Source organism: Lytechinus variegatus, chromosome 2, assembly GCF_018143015.1.
Source record: "Lytechinus variegatus isolate NC3 chromosome 2, Lvar_3.0, whole genome shotgun sequence".
Lineage (NCBI taxonomy): Eukaryota > Metazoa > Echinodermata > Echinoidea > Temnopleuroida > Toxopneustidae > Lytechinus > Lytechinus variegatus.
The window spans coordinates 62,394,060-62,413,596 of record NC_054741.1 but is presented as its reverse complement, the minus strand read 5'-3'; the positions used below and the strand labels follow the sequence as shown (position 1 = coordinate 62,413,596).

Sequence of the window (19,537 nt, the reverse complement as noted above, 5' to 3'; positions counted from 1 at the left end):
CATTGGTGTTTGTTATGCAAAATTGAAAAATGATCCAATATGTGTGGATTCTGATCAATAAATTTTGAAACTTGAAACTTGTTGAAGTTCGAGTATAGGGCCTGTAATATTTATCATTCCTCTTTCCGCTGTGAGTGGGGCCTAACAAACAAATTGATTGCTTCTAATGTTTATTTTCTGTTTTTTTTTATAGATCCGGTACTCGCAACAGGGGTCTATTTTATTTCCTGTTCACACTGGCAGCCGTAGTAGTCATCTGTTATGCTGTTATGACCTCCATCGAACCAGTACCGCTTTATAGAGATACTATAGGGACTATGGTTGATCATCGTGAAACTCTACATGCTAACTGGTATGCATCCAAGCCAGGTCGTGCGAAGTGTAGAACTGTAACACGTTAATTAATTAATAATTGATTTTTAATGAATGAATGAATTAATTAATCAATTAATGAATTAATTGACTAATCAATTATATTCAGTTAGTTAGTTTAGAGTATAATATTTTATTTATTTTATTCATGATATCCCAAATTTTAAAACTTGATACTATAAGATAAGAAAACAAGTTATATGCGATGCCCCTATAGAATAAGTTAAAATTTCTATCCCCATCATGACATGGTTCAAGGCTAATTCAATTCCCAACTACAAATTAATCAGTTGGATAAATAGACAGAGAGAAACAATATCATGACAATCACGGGATGAAATATAAACAGTTGTTGTATTTCCACTCTCTCCCTCTCTCTTGCTATAAAGCTATCTATGTACGCGTATAGCGAAATCAGCGAAACAGCTACTAAATAAGCAATAACTATATTTCTCATTTACTGAATGACTAATTCTCATTCATCCTCAATCATAGTATAACATAATTTGGAAATAATGTGAAAATTATATTTCTTGAACGGAAATGACACATCATACACAATCATACATAATGTAAGAAGTAGTTCTTTCGATAGGGGTAATCAATCAATAGCAATTTTCGACACCCTGAATGAGAAAGGTCTGTGTTCGCTCAAGCATGAGCACAAAATAGTCTTTTTTAATTTCACAGATGGAGGAAATGTTAGAGCGTCATTCAATTTTTTCCTTTTCTTTTCTCATTTTTTAAATCTTAAGATAACAGGGTAAAAACATGATTTTGACACTACTTGGAATTTGCAATCCAAAGAACATTCTGATATCGGGTGCAAATCTTTGGTATGTTTCCTCAGATAACAGAACAGGGATTGTTTTTAATGTGTCCATATCATAATTTATGGACACTTACCGATCAAGCTGTTTTCCCCTCTTTGTTATATATAGTGATGTGGAAAAGTTGCACGTAAATAAGTTTGTTCTGCTACTTGTCATTTTGAAACAAAAAATGTCTAGAGCAGCTGTGGAGTAGGGGATCAGGGCCGTTACCCTGGCATGCGGTGTCAGTAAATGGTATTCTGATAACCCTAGTCTAAACTAGATTATTTCAAACTAATTCTCTGGAAAGATTGGTTTTATAACATTTTTTGTCATATTCGTGGCTATTAAAATATACAAATTAATGAATTAAAATTCATCAGATCTTTTTTATTTTCCGGCTGTTCTTCCCATTTCACAACTTAATTGATTTTACACAACTTTTGCAGCAAAATAAGAATAATTCTTACTTGGTGAATCATATTAGTTGACAACTGGCACTCAATAAAAGTGTGGGTTCAGTTATGTTTAACTAAACGATGTCCGTAGATATGGTACCATCCCAATAGAGCATACGTCAGATGTAAATAGGTGACGTCAGTTGCCATGGTGTCATGGCGGCCTGGTTCTATACAAATGAGCCCGCCGAATGAAAGCGTGTGTTTCGGAGAAAACAGCTGCTATCGGAATTTTATCGCTTGCAAACTATTTTTTCAGACGAGCCAAAGTGTACAGACGACCGTCATCTGCGACACTGTTTTGAACCAGTCCGCCATGACACCATGACAACTGACGTCACACTTTATTGCAGAGAGTAGGTGGGTAAAAACAAAATCCTGGATAGTAGAGCGTGGCGAAATAATTTGATGTCAATAAATTTTGTTAGGAGAGTGGGACATACTTTTTCGGTGCTCACATTCAGTAGAAAAAGTATTTAAATGACGTTATGAATATGATACGTTTCTGAAATATTTATTTTTATTCATTGCAAATTCTCAATAAGTTTAACAGTGATTCTGATAAAATTCTCAGTGGTCTCGACGATTTAGCTTTAATTTACCGGTTATGCGCAGAGGTTATATTCAACGGAATGAATATTAGCTGCAAACAGCTAAATGCAAGGAAATTCGGACAATGTTATCAGCCGAGCATATCATAGAAACAACAACTTCAATAATGTAGTGTGTATACCACCGATGTGCTCCGCCTTTATGAAAACATTATAGGAATAAAATACTAATGCACTTCCTCCTCTTAACACGTGAGTCAATAAATGAATCGATATACATTATCTCTCATGGGAAAGAAGTAGGGTGTTTGTTTATGGTCTATGTGCATATAATCATAATGTCAGATAAGCCAGTAGACATTGCACGATATATTTGACCTTGCAAAAAATGAATGAAGCAGAATGGTTGTAAGGGGGAGTTCACCCTGGCAAAAGGTTCATTTTAAAAATAGCAGAAAATTATAATTCAGAAGATATTGTCAAATGTTTTAGAAAAAATCCATCAAAGAATAACAAAAGTTATTAGAATTTAAAAACAACAATAAGTCAACACGGACTATTAAGAATATGAAATTTATGCATAGCATATGGGGCAGCTGCTCGTTCATGACGTCACAAATCCAAAACTGACAATACCTTTCTTAATCTTTAATAGATTTTTCCTCAAATCTTCACTAATATTTTTATCATTTTTCTATTATTTTTAAAACAAAATTTTCATCGGGATGAACTTCCCCTCTAAGTGCTGAATATGGATGCCTGGCAGGGAGAGAGAGGTTGTGTGAAATTATTCCTTAATACTAGTCATCTTCAGATATGCAAATGTATTTTTAAAAGAAAAAGTATTTTTTTAAGAATGAAAACAAATAAACCAAGAAAAACTCTGTTTATACATTAAAAACACCATGCCATACATGCATATACGTATAAGACCTATGGAAGTAAAAGCACTCTCCAGTTGAAATTAATGAGGGAATGGACAATGCTGATGATAGCAATTATACATGTTACATGTAACGAGATTTCAATCCGCTGCCAAGCATGACATGAAAATGGATATTCAAAGATAAGAGTTGCTCTCTTGAGAGAAGGGGAGAAAATCTCGAAAAACCGAAACTTTAAAGTTGCACTGAAGATACATCTCTTCCGGAAATAGTAACAAATCTGATTTTCACAGTTAATTTGTCCGTAGTTTAGTTGGGTGCTTACGTTAGTTGTTAAGTTGTAAGGTGGTGAGTTAGAAAGTAGCTTTAGTTAATTGTGTTACGTCGTAAGGTTTTAAGAAACAGCTAGCGCCAAAAGTTGGAAGGGACGCCAATATTAACGAAGACTCTGGCGACAGAAGTTAGAAGGGGCGCCATTTTTCCAGTAACCTTTGTGCTATTCCGCTTTGATATGCACCACTGTGGGACCACCAGTCCATATCATTTACTTCAGTGGTGTGATCATATATGTATTTGAAGAGTTTAGTTGCAAATAGGGTTGGGTCCACTTTGGAATATTCCGAGAAAAGAACATGTTTTTTATTCTCACTTATTGCAATATTCTTATGAGAAACTAAATTGTCATGATGTACTACCCTATCATATGAACATAAAATTGGGTATAAAAGAAATCCACCTGTCTTCAATTTTTTCTATATATTTAAAATGAAAATTATCATTGTGGACCTAACCCCTCTTGCAAGCAAACTGAAATGAATCCAATCTCTTTTGATTAAAAAGTGATTTTTCTTTCTGTCATTCACGTTTTCATTTGAATTTCTTTTCTTTGGTATCATCAGAGTGACTAAAGATTTAGAGGTTTAGAGACAGAAAACAATAAAATTTATGAAAAATGGATCTAACCCCTTTTTGAAAATGAGTTCTTCAGAAAAGTTTGGTTGCAAAAGGGGTTAGGTCCACTCCAAGAAAATCTTTTTTTTAATTCTCCCATATTGCAATATTCTTATGCGAAACTGAATTTTCATGATGTACTACCATGAGAACATAAAAATTGGATATAAAAGAAAGGTTATGGATATACACAGTCATGTAGTTCATGAAACATAGACATAAGGGCAATCAAGTATGAGTGATTGTTTTGCACACATCTTAGGTCACATGATCATGGTCAAATGTCATTTTGGTCAATGGACATTCTATTATCAGAATTTATGGGTGTTTTCTTTTGTCAATAATAATAATTATTCAATATCTGTTTTCAAAGTCAGCACTACTGCTATATCGAATAGCGTAATGCAGGCGAGACTGCCAGAGGCGTCCCACTTGTTATTCATATCAGCTCAAATTAAAGCACGCAATCGAATAAATTATTATTTACATTTGACTCTATAACTCACAAACAAAAGAAACAGCTAGCGTCAAAAGTTGGAAGGCACGCCATTATCAACGAAGTCTCTGGCGACAGAAGTTAAAAGGGTCGCCATTTTTGCAGTTGACCTTAGTGCCATTCTGCCTTGCACCAGTCCATATCATTTACTTCAGTGATGTGATCATATATATTTGTTATTTTTGTTTTACATTTAGCTTAATCATAGATGATGAAGAGGTTAAACAGAATACTAATAGCACATTGCATGACCAATCGCCACCGACCAACATGACAAATGGGACAATCAGTCACCTCCTTCCAAGTAATGGTACGCTGTAAGTATATATTGAATGTACGCGTTGTTGTACTTAAACTTGTACTTGTCTTTCACACATAATATGATAATTAAGCTTGTATATTTCGCCAAACACCTCTTTATCAGAACTCTCTAAGCGCTTTTCTAAAACTGCAGCATAAATATTTCTTTACTTCTGCGAACTCGTATTTTCTTGCGCAAAATCACATCCAGTCATTTTATCACATCAGCTAAACTCATCATCCTTGTCAGCAATCATTTCAATACGAACTTTATGTTTGTCAAAGAAAAAAAGAAAGAAATTGTGTGTTTAATTGAGCTTTTAAATATACGTGTAATTAGATATGATTATTTGCGTCTGAGGACGATCTTTGACGTCACCATCCGAACGACGGGACCATTATGATCATGACTATACTTCCGGTGAGGACGATAGTAAAGATAATAGTGACGGTATGATATGGCGTTCATATAATTGTGTTTAGTGTAACACACAAGTTAATTTTGAATGAAAAATGAACTTTTATAGAAAAGTTCATGTTTATGAACTTCAACTTAAACCTGACTAATCATGATATTATATGGTATTGATTTAGCATCTTATCATGAACTGAAAGCTGATCGTTCAAATTATTTGTAACCCTATCTAAACTGGGCTGTTTCAGACCAACATATACCGGGGGGGGGTCAATTTGACCCCCCCCTCAGATCTAGGTCATTGATTGCTCGATCGCCGCAAAATGAAAATAAAAATAAAAATTACACGCGCGTAGAGCCAGATGTAAAGTACAAGACCATATAGTAAAATTTTCACAAAATTAATTGCTTGTATCTTTTATTAATTATGCAAATAAGCGTATGAAGTTTGCCTTAATTTTTTGTGCATGTTTTGGCCTTTAACTCAGTTTTTATAGCTAGTAGAATGTTAATTTTTGATGAACATATAAATTCTTACATTTCTAACAAAAATCTACAAAAAATTACCGAAAATAATTAATTTACAATATATCTTATTGTATTTACATAATATGTATTCCTTTGTTTTTGAAACCTTTGTTTTTATTGCTTTTTAATGAACTTTGTCGGGGACCCTTTTGCGATTACAAGTAATATAAAATAAAGCATTCTAAACCAACAAAAGTAAAAATAATCATACGTTTACGATTTTGGTTGAAAAACACAATTGACTTTGTACACGTAATCACATTTTTTAAGGTGCCGCGAGCCTAATTATATCAGGAGGGCTAAAAATATTCGTTCGACCCTATACCCATTCGAATTTTTTCAATTTGATATTGCTGATTGAAAAAAATGTATGTATATGATGCAAAATCTAACACTGATTCTAGAAATTGTAACTACTGAACATCCTTTGCCCAAATTGGGAAGATAAATAAGTGACTTGGAACTATTTTTTGACTGGCGGAATAATTAGGGCTATTTTCCTGTTTCAGTTGATGAATTTGATCCATTCATAGTTATCTTCATAAATTGCGATTTATTTTTAAAATGAGCTGGCTGCGGTACCCTTTCCTGGTCAGATATGGAATGTCAGATATATATCCTATCCAATGGTAGTAAACATTCCACCCTCTAATTTCACATTTATTTTTTATGAATTTTTCAAAAGTGCCATTTTAACACACAAGTCTATGGGGAATGTTTTACCGTAACGCGCGTGACACCTTAACAAATTTGGGACCGACGTGCACTTACGAACAAATTTTGCGCGACGGCGTAGCGGCGAAATTTGCCGGGGGGGGGGCAGTTTAATAAGGGTTAAACCTGCTATAAATTATCAAGTTTAGGTAGATATAGCTGATGTTCTATTTCTCAACGTTATACATGCATTAATATATTAGTGAGATGGAAAATATTTGCATTTATGACATCCATTCAGTTTTTATTTTGTTTACTTTCTGTCAATAGCAAACTATGGAAATTTAATGATGTTGAGAATCAGCAGCTTTATCTTTATGAAAGCCTATTAAAACACAACTGGACTGTTGACCTGAAAGCTATACAAACATTGAGGTACGTGCATAAGGTCAAAATAGAAATGTTGTTATTACATATATTCAGACTGAGGCGTATCGGGGGGGGGGGGGCGCAGCACCTCGGGCAAGCTTTAAAATTACGCCCATTGTAAACTGTGACACTGGTGGCTTCTTTTCTTGTATTTTGTTACTTTCAGAATATATTCTTTTTTTTCTTTTTTACCGCCCCCTCGAAAATGAAAATGACATACATCACACGAGGCGCGTGCCCCTTGCACCCTAGATGCGCCTCTGCATAAAATGTATGCCATAAATATGATACTACTCTCCAAGATGATCAAGGATCTATTATTAATACATCATTTATATGCAGAGTTTGAATGATGAATATTGAGTGTCTGACTGGAAAACTAAACGCGAAATCCTATACTTTTGGAATTAAGTGCTGATTCTTTTTCCTCGATCATAATTGTCCTGTGCATTAAAGCGAAAATTGGATTCACTATATGGAGGCTCCCATAAAGGACTTCTTGCTAGTAAGAATTTTTGAAGAAAATTATGAACGAAAACATGGCAATCGATTCAGAATAATAGTGCCATTGTGGAAATTTAAACAAAATGATTAGGTGGACACTGTTAGAAAATTTATCCGTAAAATAAAATAAGTTCCTGCAGCAGAGTCTCGATAACACCTGTAATCTTACCGAATCCCGTAATCTTACAGGAAATTGGTATTTGGTGTATGGCATCTTACAAATTTCCTGGAATAAAAAAACACCCGTTTCCCCCTTTTAAACAGACCTGTTCTGTTAAATTGCACAAAAATTCTTGTTTTATAAATTTACAGAATGATTCTGTTATTGCTTTCTGCAAAATCTTCTGTTTATTTTCTGTAAAATCACGGTTTTTTAACAGTGTATGAAAAACCGGTGCAAGTTTGGGATGAGGCTATTTGAGGGCAAGAATTAGATGCTGCGTTTTTATTTTAGTTATGTTAGGGTAAGGGGGGAGGGGAGAGGAAGTCAAAGAGCTCGAGAAGTTCAGGGATGTAGCCCAGGGTTTGGTTTAGCTGGAATATAAAGCAACGTATTTTTTTTTTACAATTCCCCTATAACCTTTCAAACACATGGGGATTTATTCCTTAATTTTAAACCGTTGGCCGGCTTGGCCCCATTCCCCAGAAATTTTGAAATATTAAATATATACAAATATATATACTATATATATATATATATATATATATATATATATATATATATATATATATATATATATATATATATATATATATATATATATATATATATATATATATGATTTGTGAAAATGGTTATTGCAAATAGCCAGATAATTATTTTCAAAATGTGTCATTTATTCCTAAAGTGACATTTATTCAACAGCCTTTAATTACTGTTTTAAGCGTTCTTTTTTAAACTTTACAGACAGCAGCTATCAGAATACCGATCAGAACTTGGAGACAGGTCTGAGATTATATTGCATCAAAGGAATACGAAAGTGAAGCAGAAAATTTATTCTGTCTTTCGCAAAAGTGCAATCGCGTTGCCACGGAATATTTTCAACTTTTTTCCAAAGGTGAGAATATTTAATCAAGAAATAGATTTTAAAATACAAATTTTGCAAATCAAAATCATCGACCAGTGTAAACAATTTTGCAGTACAAATCCATATCTCAGTGTGGGAGTTTAGTGTAAAAAATTCATAGATCAGTCTGTGAATACGGTCTGCTTCCAATTCGTCCAATTGACAACTCATCTACTATTGGTCTACCATCAGTTCTTCCACTCACCACATGGTCGACTTTCATTTAATCTAATGCCATTCCGTCTAATAACCAGTTGGTCCAATAGCCATTTAGTCCATATACCATTTAATATTATACCAACTGGTTATGAGACGAAATGGTCATAGACGAAATGGTGATTAGGAGAAGCGATGATTGGACCAAATGGTTAATGGACCAAACGGTTTTTAGACGAAGTGTTGATGGACGGAATGGCATTAGACTAAATGGAAGTAGACCATGTTGTAAGTGGACGAGTTGGCAGTAGACGAATTGGCAATTTACCGTGAATATTATTAAGCAGGGCAAAACCGAACTTCAGTTTAAAAAACTTGGCAGAGCAAAATCATATCTCATAATGAAAATTCTTGCACAACAAGATCATAAATACATCATAGTAAAAAGAATTGCCCACGCACAAAAAAATACTCATTGTAGCCATGGCCCTGGGAAGTCGGGGTGCTGGGGGTACTAAAGCACCCAAAAAAATTCCTTGGGGGTGCTGCGTGTATTATTATCCATATAAGCAGGATCCCCATGTTTTCTGGAAGATATGTAAAAATGGAAAAAAAAACATGATAACATTCATTTTTTAGTGAATCCTTTTTTTTTTGCTTTTCAAATTTCTCGGGACCAATGTGACCTCTATTTCGCAGTGAAACTTTTTTTTTTGCTTTTCATATTTCATGGGACTAATTTTCGTAGTGAAAACCTTTTTTCCTTTTTCTTTTTTGCTATTCAAATTCACATCAGCTCCCCCAATGAATAAAACAAATCCCAGGGCCATGTTTATTGCAATTTTGCAGAACAAATCCATACTTCGTAATGAGAATTCATGCAGAATGAATCTTTTGATCAGTAATTGTAATATACGTATTTCGCACTTTGTAGTATAGGCCTATATGTCCTCATATTGTTAAAACTTTACTTCCAATTAATCAGACGGATCCATTGAATCAGGAGACCAGGTATCGATCATGCGCAGTGATTGGAAACAGCGGTGTTTTGCTCAACAGCAGTTGCGGCAATGACATTGATAAACATGATTTTGTATTCAGGTAAGATAAATTCTATTTTCTGATAACCCCGTCATCAGTAAAAGGAAAGTCAGAATGTAATATTAGCAGAATTTATAAGTAAAATATTCTCTTATCAAAAATATTAATGATTGAAATAATGTTACACACTCTGACATAATTTGATTATTCTATATGCCGGTTTTTTTTAATGTTGCTGTTACTATTATTATTATCATTATTGTTATAATTATTGTTATTGTATAGTAGTAGTAGTAGAAGTGGTAGTGGTGGTGGTAGTAGTAGTAGTAGTAGTAGTAGTAGTAATAGCTCGTGGTAGGCTTACTTTCACTAATGCCATCATGACCATTTCATAGTTCAGTAATTGTAGTTCTACCATAATTTTATACTCTTGTACCTCGTATTCACCTTAACTCATAATTATGTCATTCCTTTTTATTTTCCTTCATGGATGCTCGATCACAGATGTAATCTAGCATCGTTATCACAATTCAAGATTGATGTCGGGATGAAAAGTAGTTTGACAACAATGAATCCTAGTTTGGTGGCTCGAACGTAAGATCAAGATTATCTTAATCACAAGTTTGAATTTGTATATTCCTCTTTCCAAAATATGTTGTAGGGTGTAGTTTACTTAATGCATTTAATGTTGTCCATGGGTGGCATTGGGATACTTCGATAGAGGGGTGCTATCAACATTTTCCTAGATATAATGAAATACTTGGTCTATATTGGAGAATGTAGGCCTATTTGTGACCGACTATAATAGGCACCAGACATCATGGCATTTTGAGGGGAGGGAGGGGGGGGGGGCTAATTACATTTTAATAGAAGACTTGTTTTATTATCAATGCCAATGAAAACGTACGCGATGTTGTCGGCCTATATGATATACGACCCAGCCCTATATCTACCCAATAATTTACTTTTTGTAAAGTCTGTCGGCCCCTGCCAACTTTCCCTTGGGGTAGCGCCACACTGAATATTCTCTTGTAAAATCGAAGTCCGATATGCTTCTTTCCAATCATTCCAGATATAAAGAACTCAAAAAGGCTGAAGATGTCAGGCAATACAACCAAGATATCTCGCAATATGATGGTCTGTTATGGGTCCCATGCTTCAATTATCCCGGCGATATATACCGCATTCCCAAAATCTTTTCAAGCTTTAAAGGAAAGAAACCAAAGATTGTCTGTGGCAATCCCCAACACTTCAGGTCGGTGATGGATTTCTGGAAGGAAAGGGGACTCACTAATCCATTATCTACAGGTAAGCATAGGCGGATCCAGGGGGGCCCCTATTGGCGGAGCAGATAATGTAAAAAAAAGGAAAGAAAGAAAAAAAAAGCGGGAAAAGAGAAGAGAAAAAAGAAGAGGAGGGAGACAAGTAAATAAATAAGATGAGGGGAAGACTTGGAAAATAAAAAGAATCTTTCATGTAAAATTTCGCTCGCGCTTCGATTTTAATATCTTGTTCAATATGGAGCGTAAATATTAAGTTCGGAAGTCAATATACAAAACATATTTCACCTCGGAAATAGAACTTTCATTATTTTGTGTGATTTACAAAATGATTTTTAAAAATGTGCTCTGTAAAAATATCAGTATTATGGTCAGACTATTTTCTGCTCGCGCTGCGCGCTCGTAAATTTTGATGATCAGGTACCTATTATTTTCGTGTATTTCATAAGGTTTCCAAAATATCCCTTTTCAGGACTGATTGTCAAAACGTATCAGCTAGCGCTGTACGCTCGCATTTTGATTGGCGAGTTATATATGTCTCAATATCGATTATACAACAAACTACTTAAAATCCCCATTTAATGACAGTTTATCAAAAAATTGGCTCGCGATTTGCCCTCGCATTAATTGTTAAAAATATATTAACTGATACATCCTATTTATGATTACAAAAGTGCTTGAAATATCAAGTTTTCAGGACATAATATCATCAGATTTCGCGCCGTCATTAGGCATTAATGAATAAGATATCAATTTAGAAATTAAATTGTCCCTTTCGTTCTATTTCGCGCTTAGCAAGAGGAATAGGAAGATAGTCACCATTTTCATATGATGATATATACTAAGTATGTCCCGGTCCTATGTCAAAACTCAAAGTAATAATAATGAAAAATCAGCTCTTCATTTAGTGCGATCCATATTCACCTCACAATAATATTTTACTACAAAGTACTTGAAATGTAGAGCAGACAATGACTCTCTTTTTTTCATTCGGAATATCAAATAGTTTAAGCTCGCGCTTCGCGCTCGCTTTGATTTCCATGATAAAAGGTTATTTAGAATGCTGTAGATTTTAGGTCTAAATATAAACACGTGCGCGCACGTTTATTTAGATACGCAACTTTTTCGCTTTTTAAATCATCCAGTTTGAGATCACAATATCAAAAGTCTTCTGCTCGCGCTTTGTGCACGCATTATTAAGGTAGGAAGATCCCTTATAACTCATTCTTTTCATGATTTAAAAAACATGAATGTCCCGTTTTAAGGTCTAAATCTCGATTTTTTTCCGCTCGCACGTCACGCTCGCATGAATTGTTTATTATTTCCTGTTCACGATTACAAAAATTGATTAAAACTTTTCATTCTTTATGTAGAAATGTGTAAATGTTTCAGCTCGCGCTTCGCAATCGCATTATTTCATTGTTGAAATATGTAACGTCTTCATGGCTAAGTTTGATCAGTTCAAAACGTATAAATATAAACATTTTCTGCTCGCACTTTGCGCTCGCATCATTAACGTAAGGAAGATCCCAATTACTCATCATTTTCATGATTTACAGAACATGAATAGAGTGTCTCGTTCAGTAGGTCTAAATCCTGAAATTTTCCGCTCGCGCTTCGCACTCGCATCAATTTAATTATATACTAGTACCTATTCTGTTTAAGTTTAAAAATGCTTAGTATTTCTATTCTGTAGGTAAAAATGTCTAAAAATTTCAGCTCACGCCTCGCGTACATATTATTTGACTTTTTAAATATGTAACGTCTCCATGGTTAACTGCTAGCAGTCTTTAACAGGTACCTTTTCCATCAGTTCATTTCTGGTCGCGCTTCGCGTTCGTAGTAATTATTTAGTTGCATCCAAATCTTTTTCAGGATAACAAATATTGCCCAGAACGTTCAAATTTTAGGGAAAAATACATAAAATTTCCAGTAAAAATTAGCTCGCGTTTCGTGCTCGCATTGTATAAATAAGGATTATGATAATATACATATATATATATCTTGATTTAGAAGAATAAAAATAAGAAGTGGCTATTACTAGGACTACCCCTCCAAAGAAACCAAAAATCATCTTCGAGCGGCCTATCGGGAAAAATATGGCTGAAAAAAAAACGCCCCCCCCCTTATTGGCGAAGGCTTGATCCGCCCATGGGTAAGAACAAAATATGGGATTATCGGTAAATTTAGATTGGTCTGACGGTCGTGACATCCCATAGGAATTATCAATTACACTTTGATGGTGCCTGTGGCCCGGGCGACTCTGAAAAGCAATGGAAATCCCTGTAACATTTTGGGCTAAAAAAATTATACCCCCGGAAATATTACAATAAAAAAATCTTTGCCTGATTCAGAGAAGAGCATATGCCAACTAAACAATCACACAAGGCCCTGGGCTGGGAACCATGTTTTTTTTTTTGACTGGGGATTCTGATGTAAATTTAAGAAAAGGGCGGGGGTTCACTGCAAGATGGGGGGGTCTTTTTTGTCGCGAGAAAATTTGAAAAGCAAAAAATTCCATAAGGTGCTGCCTATGGAGAATAATACACGCAGCACCCGCGCTTCCCAGCGGCCATGCATGCAATCACACTATCACAGTGAGCAAGGCTGTGGGAAATGGACAAACTGAATTCGCCGTTTTTCAAAATGGCTACAAAAAGGCTATAAGGGAGAGAAAATGACCATAAAACGGCTACAAACTAGTAAATTGCTCACTGTGAATTATTTGAAGTCCGTTGGTCATAAAACTCGAATCCACTCTATTTTGATCGATGATACTCGTTAATGAATTAAGACGACCGCACACCTTTGGATTGGTCTGCGATCCGATTTCAGAATAAAATGTATTAGAATTTGATGCTAACATTGAGACTTGGAATATCTTACTGTGTAATGTTTTATATCATCATACGAATACCTACGATGAAATATGTGACTATGCTTTCATCCTTCTTTAAATAAAAGCGAATTTAAATCTAGTCGTACGATTGGCTACGATTTGAAACTAATTTGGCCTTTACTCCGAAATAAAGGCTTGCAATCTTCCAAAATGGTTATATTAGTATTTTTTCAATTGATTTAAACCTCAAGTAAAAAGATATGTTCCATTCACATTTTCAGAAAATGAGCAAAATGCGATTTGTTCCAAAATCGGATAGCGAACAGTCGTTAGGTGTGTGGTGGCCTTAAAAACATATTTCTGTATCAAAACATGAGAAAGCTGACGCTAGATAAAATATCGAATATCAAATTAAAATAACCGACATTTCTTTATAATATTGGCGTCTAAGAGTATGCATGAATTCTTCCACTTATTAAATCAATTAAAACTGCAGGGCAGCAGACCCCAAAATTTGGCGGGAAAAGTCCCTTGAGGCCCGATACATGTAGAGCGTACTATACGAGCCAAAATGACAGACATTATATTATAATAAATTGTCTATTTATAGGTTTCTACCTCGTATCAACAGCTGTCCAGGTTTGTGACGAAGTTCATCTTTACGGTTTCTGGCCCTTTTTAGAGCGGTACGGTGACATAAAATCTGACGTAATGTATCATTATTTTGATAATATGACGCTCAGTCATGTCCATTCAATGGACGAAGAATTCAACATCCTTATCCAACTACATATACGAGGAATATTGCGGATAAACATTTGACCATGCAGTTTTCTTGTTTTTTTTAAATTTCTCTACAAGATGAATTTTAATACAGAAAGAAGATATAGATCATGCAGTCTACAAAGGGAAATCCAGTGAAATCTGGATCCGGTAACACAAACGTTAGCGATTAATTGTACACTCGATTTCCATGATTCCATTGACTACAGTGTAGTCAATGGAATCAATCATAGAAAAATGTTCTACGATCGTTACTAATACCTTGGTCTCATTCGTACGGCGAGTCGAAAACAGCCGTTTTATTCATTTTTATTTAAACCACCTATATGTAGCTGGGATACAAATAAAATGTTTTCAACTCGCCGTACGGCAGTGTTTCCACTCTTCCCGAAATTCAGGAAATTTTGACTTTTTCCAGGAAAGGTTCGGAAAATAGAAAAAAATCCAGGAAATTTTTGGAAATCGGAAAATTACAATTAGACAACAATTAAACATAGCAACTCCTAATAATCATGTTATATTGACATAATTTTAACCTCCATACGTAGCTCAAAATTTTCCGCTCGCGCTCCGCGCTCGCATCTCGTAATGTTGTTCCTATTTTAAAGAAGGAGGGAACAAAAAATGCTTAATTCCCTGACTTTGGCCACCTGGACCAAATTTACACTCGCTGTATTATTGCCCGATTTTCGTTAAAAATCAAACTTGAAAATTCCAGGAAATATTTGAGAATTTCAGGAAATTTGGGATTCAGTTTCTGGAAATTTATTTTGGAGCTGTGGAAACACTGCCGCACTGCCGCCGTAGAACAAATGTTACCAAGGTATAAGCTTTGTGTTACAGGTCCCTGATGGGAAGGATTTTTTGTGATATTTCTTTCAGTGAAAGAAGAGTTCATTATCCTTGATTGCATACATTGGAGCATGGAGATAAACGTGTTCTCTTTAAGACACGTCATGAAATGTTAGTATTTGAGTCACATTAATTTATTATTGATAAACATTTCCATTGTATTTAATAGTCATATTAACATAAAGTGCAGTCATCTAACTTCTAAATACATGAAATATGGCATAATCATTTTGGAATACTCTGAAAGAAGTCCAAGCTTTAGCAATCATGTCTGTAAGATGTGATCTTATTACACTTTGACATTATTCTCAATTTTGTTTAATTAGGCTATTTCATTATTGTTCCTAGGTTATTATAGCTTACCTGCAAAATAGTGTGCAATATACCCGAAGAAAAAATTCGCAAGCAAGAATTTTTTGTTTAAAATATCAGCCAAAAAGTAAGGTCATCTTGTCCAAACTACACGTTTTATTTCGATTTTGAATGATGTATTTCTTTCCATCATAAAAGACCAATATTTGATATTGTGTCCCCCTTACTATTTTTGGTGGGGGGACGCCCCCCCCCCACCCACCGGGATTTCTGCCCATGTTGCACAAATAATGTTGCTGAATTCATTGGTAATGACTGATTATTTTAAAAAAATATTCAAACTTAATTTCTTAAAGTGTGCTATATTAACTATTTTTTATTAAAAACAATCACATCATTGACCTTTGCTTTAGCAGACCATTCCTATTTAAAAATATATCTACATAATTGTAACTTGATGATCAATTAGCTCTACTTGTTTGTTTATGTATTTTCATATCAAACATGATAGCTAAAAGACAATGTAGTATTCATTTGTTATTATGTTATCTTTATGATAAGTTCATTCATGATTTGTATATGAAATAAGAAAGAATAAAAAATGACAATTTATTGTTTCGCTTAATTTCAAAAGATATTTATGTTCACATCTTGGTCGGGAAGCAAAATTATGGAGTCCCAATCATCCACTCACTATTTCTTTTGTATTTCATTACATGGAATATGAAATATTCTAATTTTTTCTTCATTTTCATGTGAAACAAAGTTTATTCCTCCATGAACATGTGGAATTATCATCGTTTCAACATTTTGTGGTTCAAACAAGAGGCTCGGGTCATTGTGGTCAAATGTGTCAAAAATTGAAATATTTTATGATAAAAATAAACAAAAATGAATAGTGGGTGAGGGACATCGTCCACTCTCTTTTTTGCATATTACCGAGTTGTGCATGTAACTGTTTTGAGAAAAATAAGTGAAATTTTAATAACTTTTACATCCGATTTTGATGAAATTTTCAGTATTGTGCTTCTCTGATGTGTTTCTATAAATCAACCCTTTTTCTGGGATGAACTTCATACCTTTAGAAATTATTGGGAGTGATGTTTTTGTATTTTTTTGCAATACATGATTGTTATGAAGTTTTCACCAGCCATTTTTAATCGGATGTTATTATCTCAAGCAATTTGAACAATCATATTCCCAGAGGCATCGGTTCGGTTAGCAGGGAGGGGGCAATGGTCCCCAATAATTTTGACAGCTTAAAAAATCATAATATGCAATACAAAAATATGCTTTAAAGAGCATTCGAAAGCACTTTAAAACCATTAAACTTGACATAAATTTATCAATGTTTCTGTGCGCATGCTTGCCAAAATCGGTATCCGCGCGTCGAAAGTTTTGAACAATTTTCACACTTTTGCTACCCCCCCACCATAAATCGTGGACCTACACCTCTAACAATAAACTATGCCTTGTATATTTTGTCATCTTTACTCTTTAATTGTTACATTTGTAATTTAATCGAGTAAATACGATGTTTTCACTACTATTGTATAATTGTATTACGATTTAACAATAAATACAGACACTCCTGAATACATATTACCTGCCAGGAATTTAGTACATATACTCAATACTATACGTCTTTTCATTACATTATTATTAGTAAATCTCATATCAATAGAATTGATATCTGAACCGGCTTGAATTGATGATTGCCAATTCGTCTTCTGTCAATTCGTCCACTCACCACAATCATGTTCTATCTTCATTTAGACTAATTCTGTCTATCAACATTTCGTCTAACAATCATTTGGTCGAATCATCACTCCGTCTTATCACCGCTTCGTCTAATCACCATTTCGTCTCATAGTTGGTCTAATATCCATTTTATTTTAATTCATGTCGCCCAAATGAATGAACAGTAGGTTATTCCAATCAGAACAAATGGTATATTGACTAAATGGCTATTAGACCAACTGGTTATAAGCTTTTTTATTAGATGAAATGAGTGTGGACGAAATGGCAATTAGACCATGTGGATCACTGGGGGATCCAGGGAGGGGGGGGCACAGCAGGCACGTGCCCCCTTCCCCTTCTTTGAGAAGCAAAATTAAAATTTGTAATGTAAAAATGCCATTAAAACAGAGGTTTGCACCCTCTTTTGAAATTGAAGGCCTTTTTTTTGCTTGTCAAATTTTAGTTTTGTTTCGGGTACGAAATATCCTTGATTTGTGGTTGAAACCTTTTTTTTGCTTGTCAAAATTTTCCTCCAAAAAAATCCCCCCCCTTTCGAAAATCCTGGATCCGCCCCTGATGTGGATAGTGGACGAATGATTGTAGACCAAATGATAGTTAGACGAGTCGGTAATTGGATGAATTGCCATTAGACACCAATCGAAAATAAATCCTTGAATTCAATTGTTTGAAAAACTATAACAATTAAAGTAATTGGTTTTCAAGAAATGTAAGTAATGGCATTTGGGTTCTGCAGGACATTTTAATTTACCTAGAACAAGGACACTATTAACAAACAAACTGTTCATACCTTCTTGCACCAAGCTTTGGAACTCACTTTCACAAGCTTTACGAAATAAGCCAAATATTTCATTTTCATTTATTGGTTTCTGCAACACTTTTTCATAAACACATTAACAAAGAAAATACAATAATAATATACATATAACTGACAAGCAAAACATGGAAAAGAAAATTGCATTTTCTATTAAAACATATCGATTATTAGAAGGTTGCAGGGGTTGCCACTATAAGCTAAGCTTGACTGCGTGGCAACCCCAGAAAACGATGATAATTATTATTCTTACTACATATCTTAACGTAAGGGTATTCATAGCTTCAAAACAAAAAATCTAACTAATAACTATAGCACTCAAATTATTCATCCTACTTTGGATATCTTGCGGATCTTCTGTTCTTCCGTATTCTCCCCTGCCTTTATTTCGCTTCTTTTCCCGTCTCTGTCTCTGTCCCTTTTCATTCGATCTACCTGTGCAGATTTGTTTTTTTGTTTGTTATTTTGTTTGTTTTCTTTTGATGGTTTCTTGTCCTTTGTTTTGTTGGGTTTTTTTTCAAGTTGTCTGTTCTTATAATATTTCGTATGTCTTGTTTTTGTATAATTTTTTGTCATGCCTTGTTCTTGTACCGTTCTGTCACGTCCTGTTTTGTAACGTTTTGTTTTTCTGTGTCCTTTTCACTGTTTTTTCATATCTTGTAATATCATCCAGCCTTGCCTATCTTTTACTTGGGAGAATATGAAAAAAAATATATATTTAACATAGATTCACATTTATTTTCTAAGAGAAAGATATGATGATTTGTATATTATATATATATATTGAATTTCTACAAGAAAGATATGATGATTTGTATATATTTTGAACTTTGTATTTTGCATTGATATGTCTTATTTATTGAAGGAAACCTTCAATAACAAGCTTTGCTTTTCAGGTTTCTATTCCGTTTCATGATGTTTTATTATATCTGGCTTTACTTTGTAACTTTGTTGAAATTTTGGAATAAAATAAATTCGTTATCAATCAATCAATCAGCAATCAATCAAGAGCCATCATTTTCATGATTTTATAAATACGTTATCATTTTCACCTGCTGCCTGTCGTAGCATCAAACATAATTGAGCAAATTCTAGATGCATTGCCGACATTGGCGGCGGAAGACAAAAAATTTAGGGGGTGTCCACCTGAAATTTTGGGATGGACACAGTTTAAAAATTGGACAAGCGCCCCCCAAAAAGTTTTTTTTTATGAGTTGCTAACCAAAAATTTTTGACAAGCAAAAAAAAAAAAAAAAAAAAAAAAGTCATCAACCTAAATTT

General features: G+C 34.3%; 1 protein-coding gene across 1 annotated transcript; it reads left to right on the top strand.

The window, feature by feature from the left end:
• Nucleotides 1-221: 221 nt before the first annotated feature.
• On the top strand, nucleotides 222-14,715 carry LOC121409554 (alpha-2,8-sialyltransferase 8F-like). The gene is made up of 8 exons (XM_041601466.1): nucleotides 222-352; nucleotides 4,722-4,841; nucleotides 6,752-6,856; nucleotides 8,262-8,412; nucleotides 9,563-9,678; nucleotides 10,123-10,212; nucleotides 10,691-10,926; nucleotides 14,348-14,715. The coding sequence occupies exons 1-8, from the start codon at nucleotides 270-272 to the stop codon at nucleotides 14,557-14,559; spliced, it is 1,113 nt and encodes a 370-aa protein (XP_041457400.1). The 5' UTR covers nucleotides 222-269; the 3' UTR covers nucleotides 14,560-14,715.
• The last annotated feature ends 4,822 nt before the right edge of the window (nucleotides 14,716-19,537 follow it).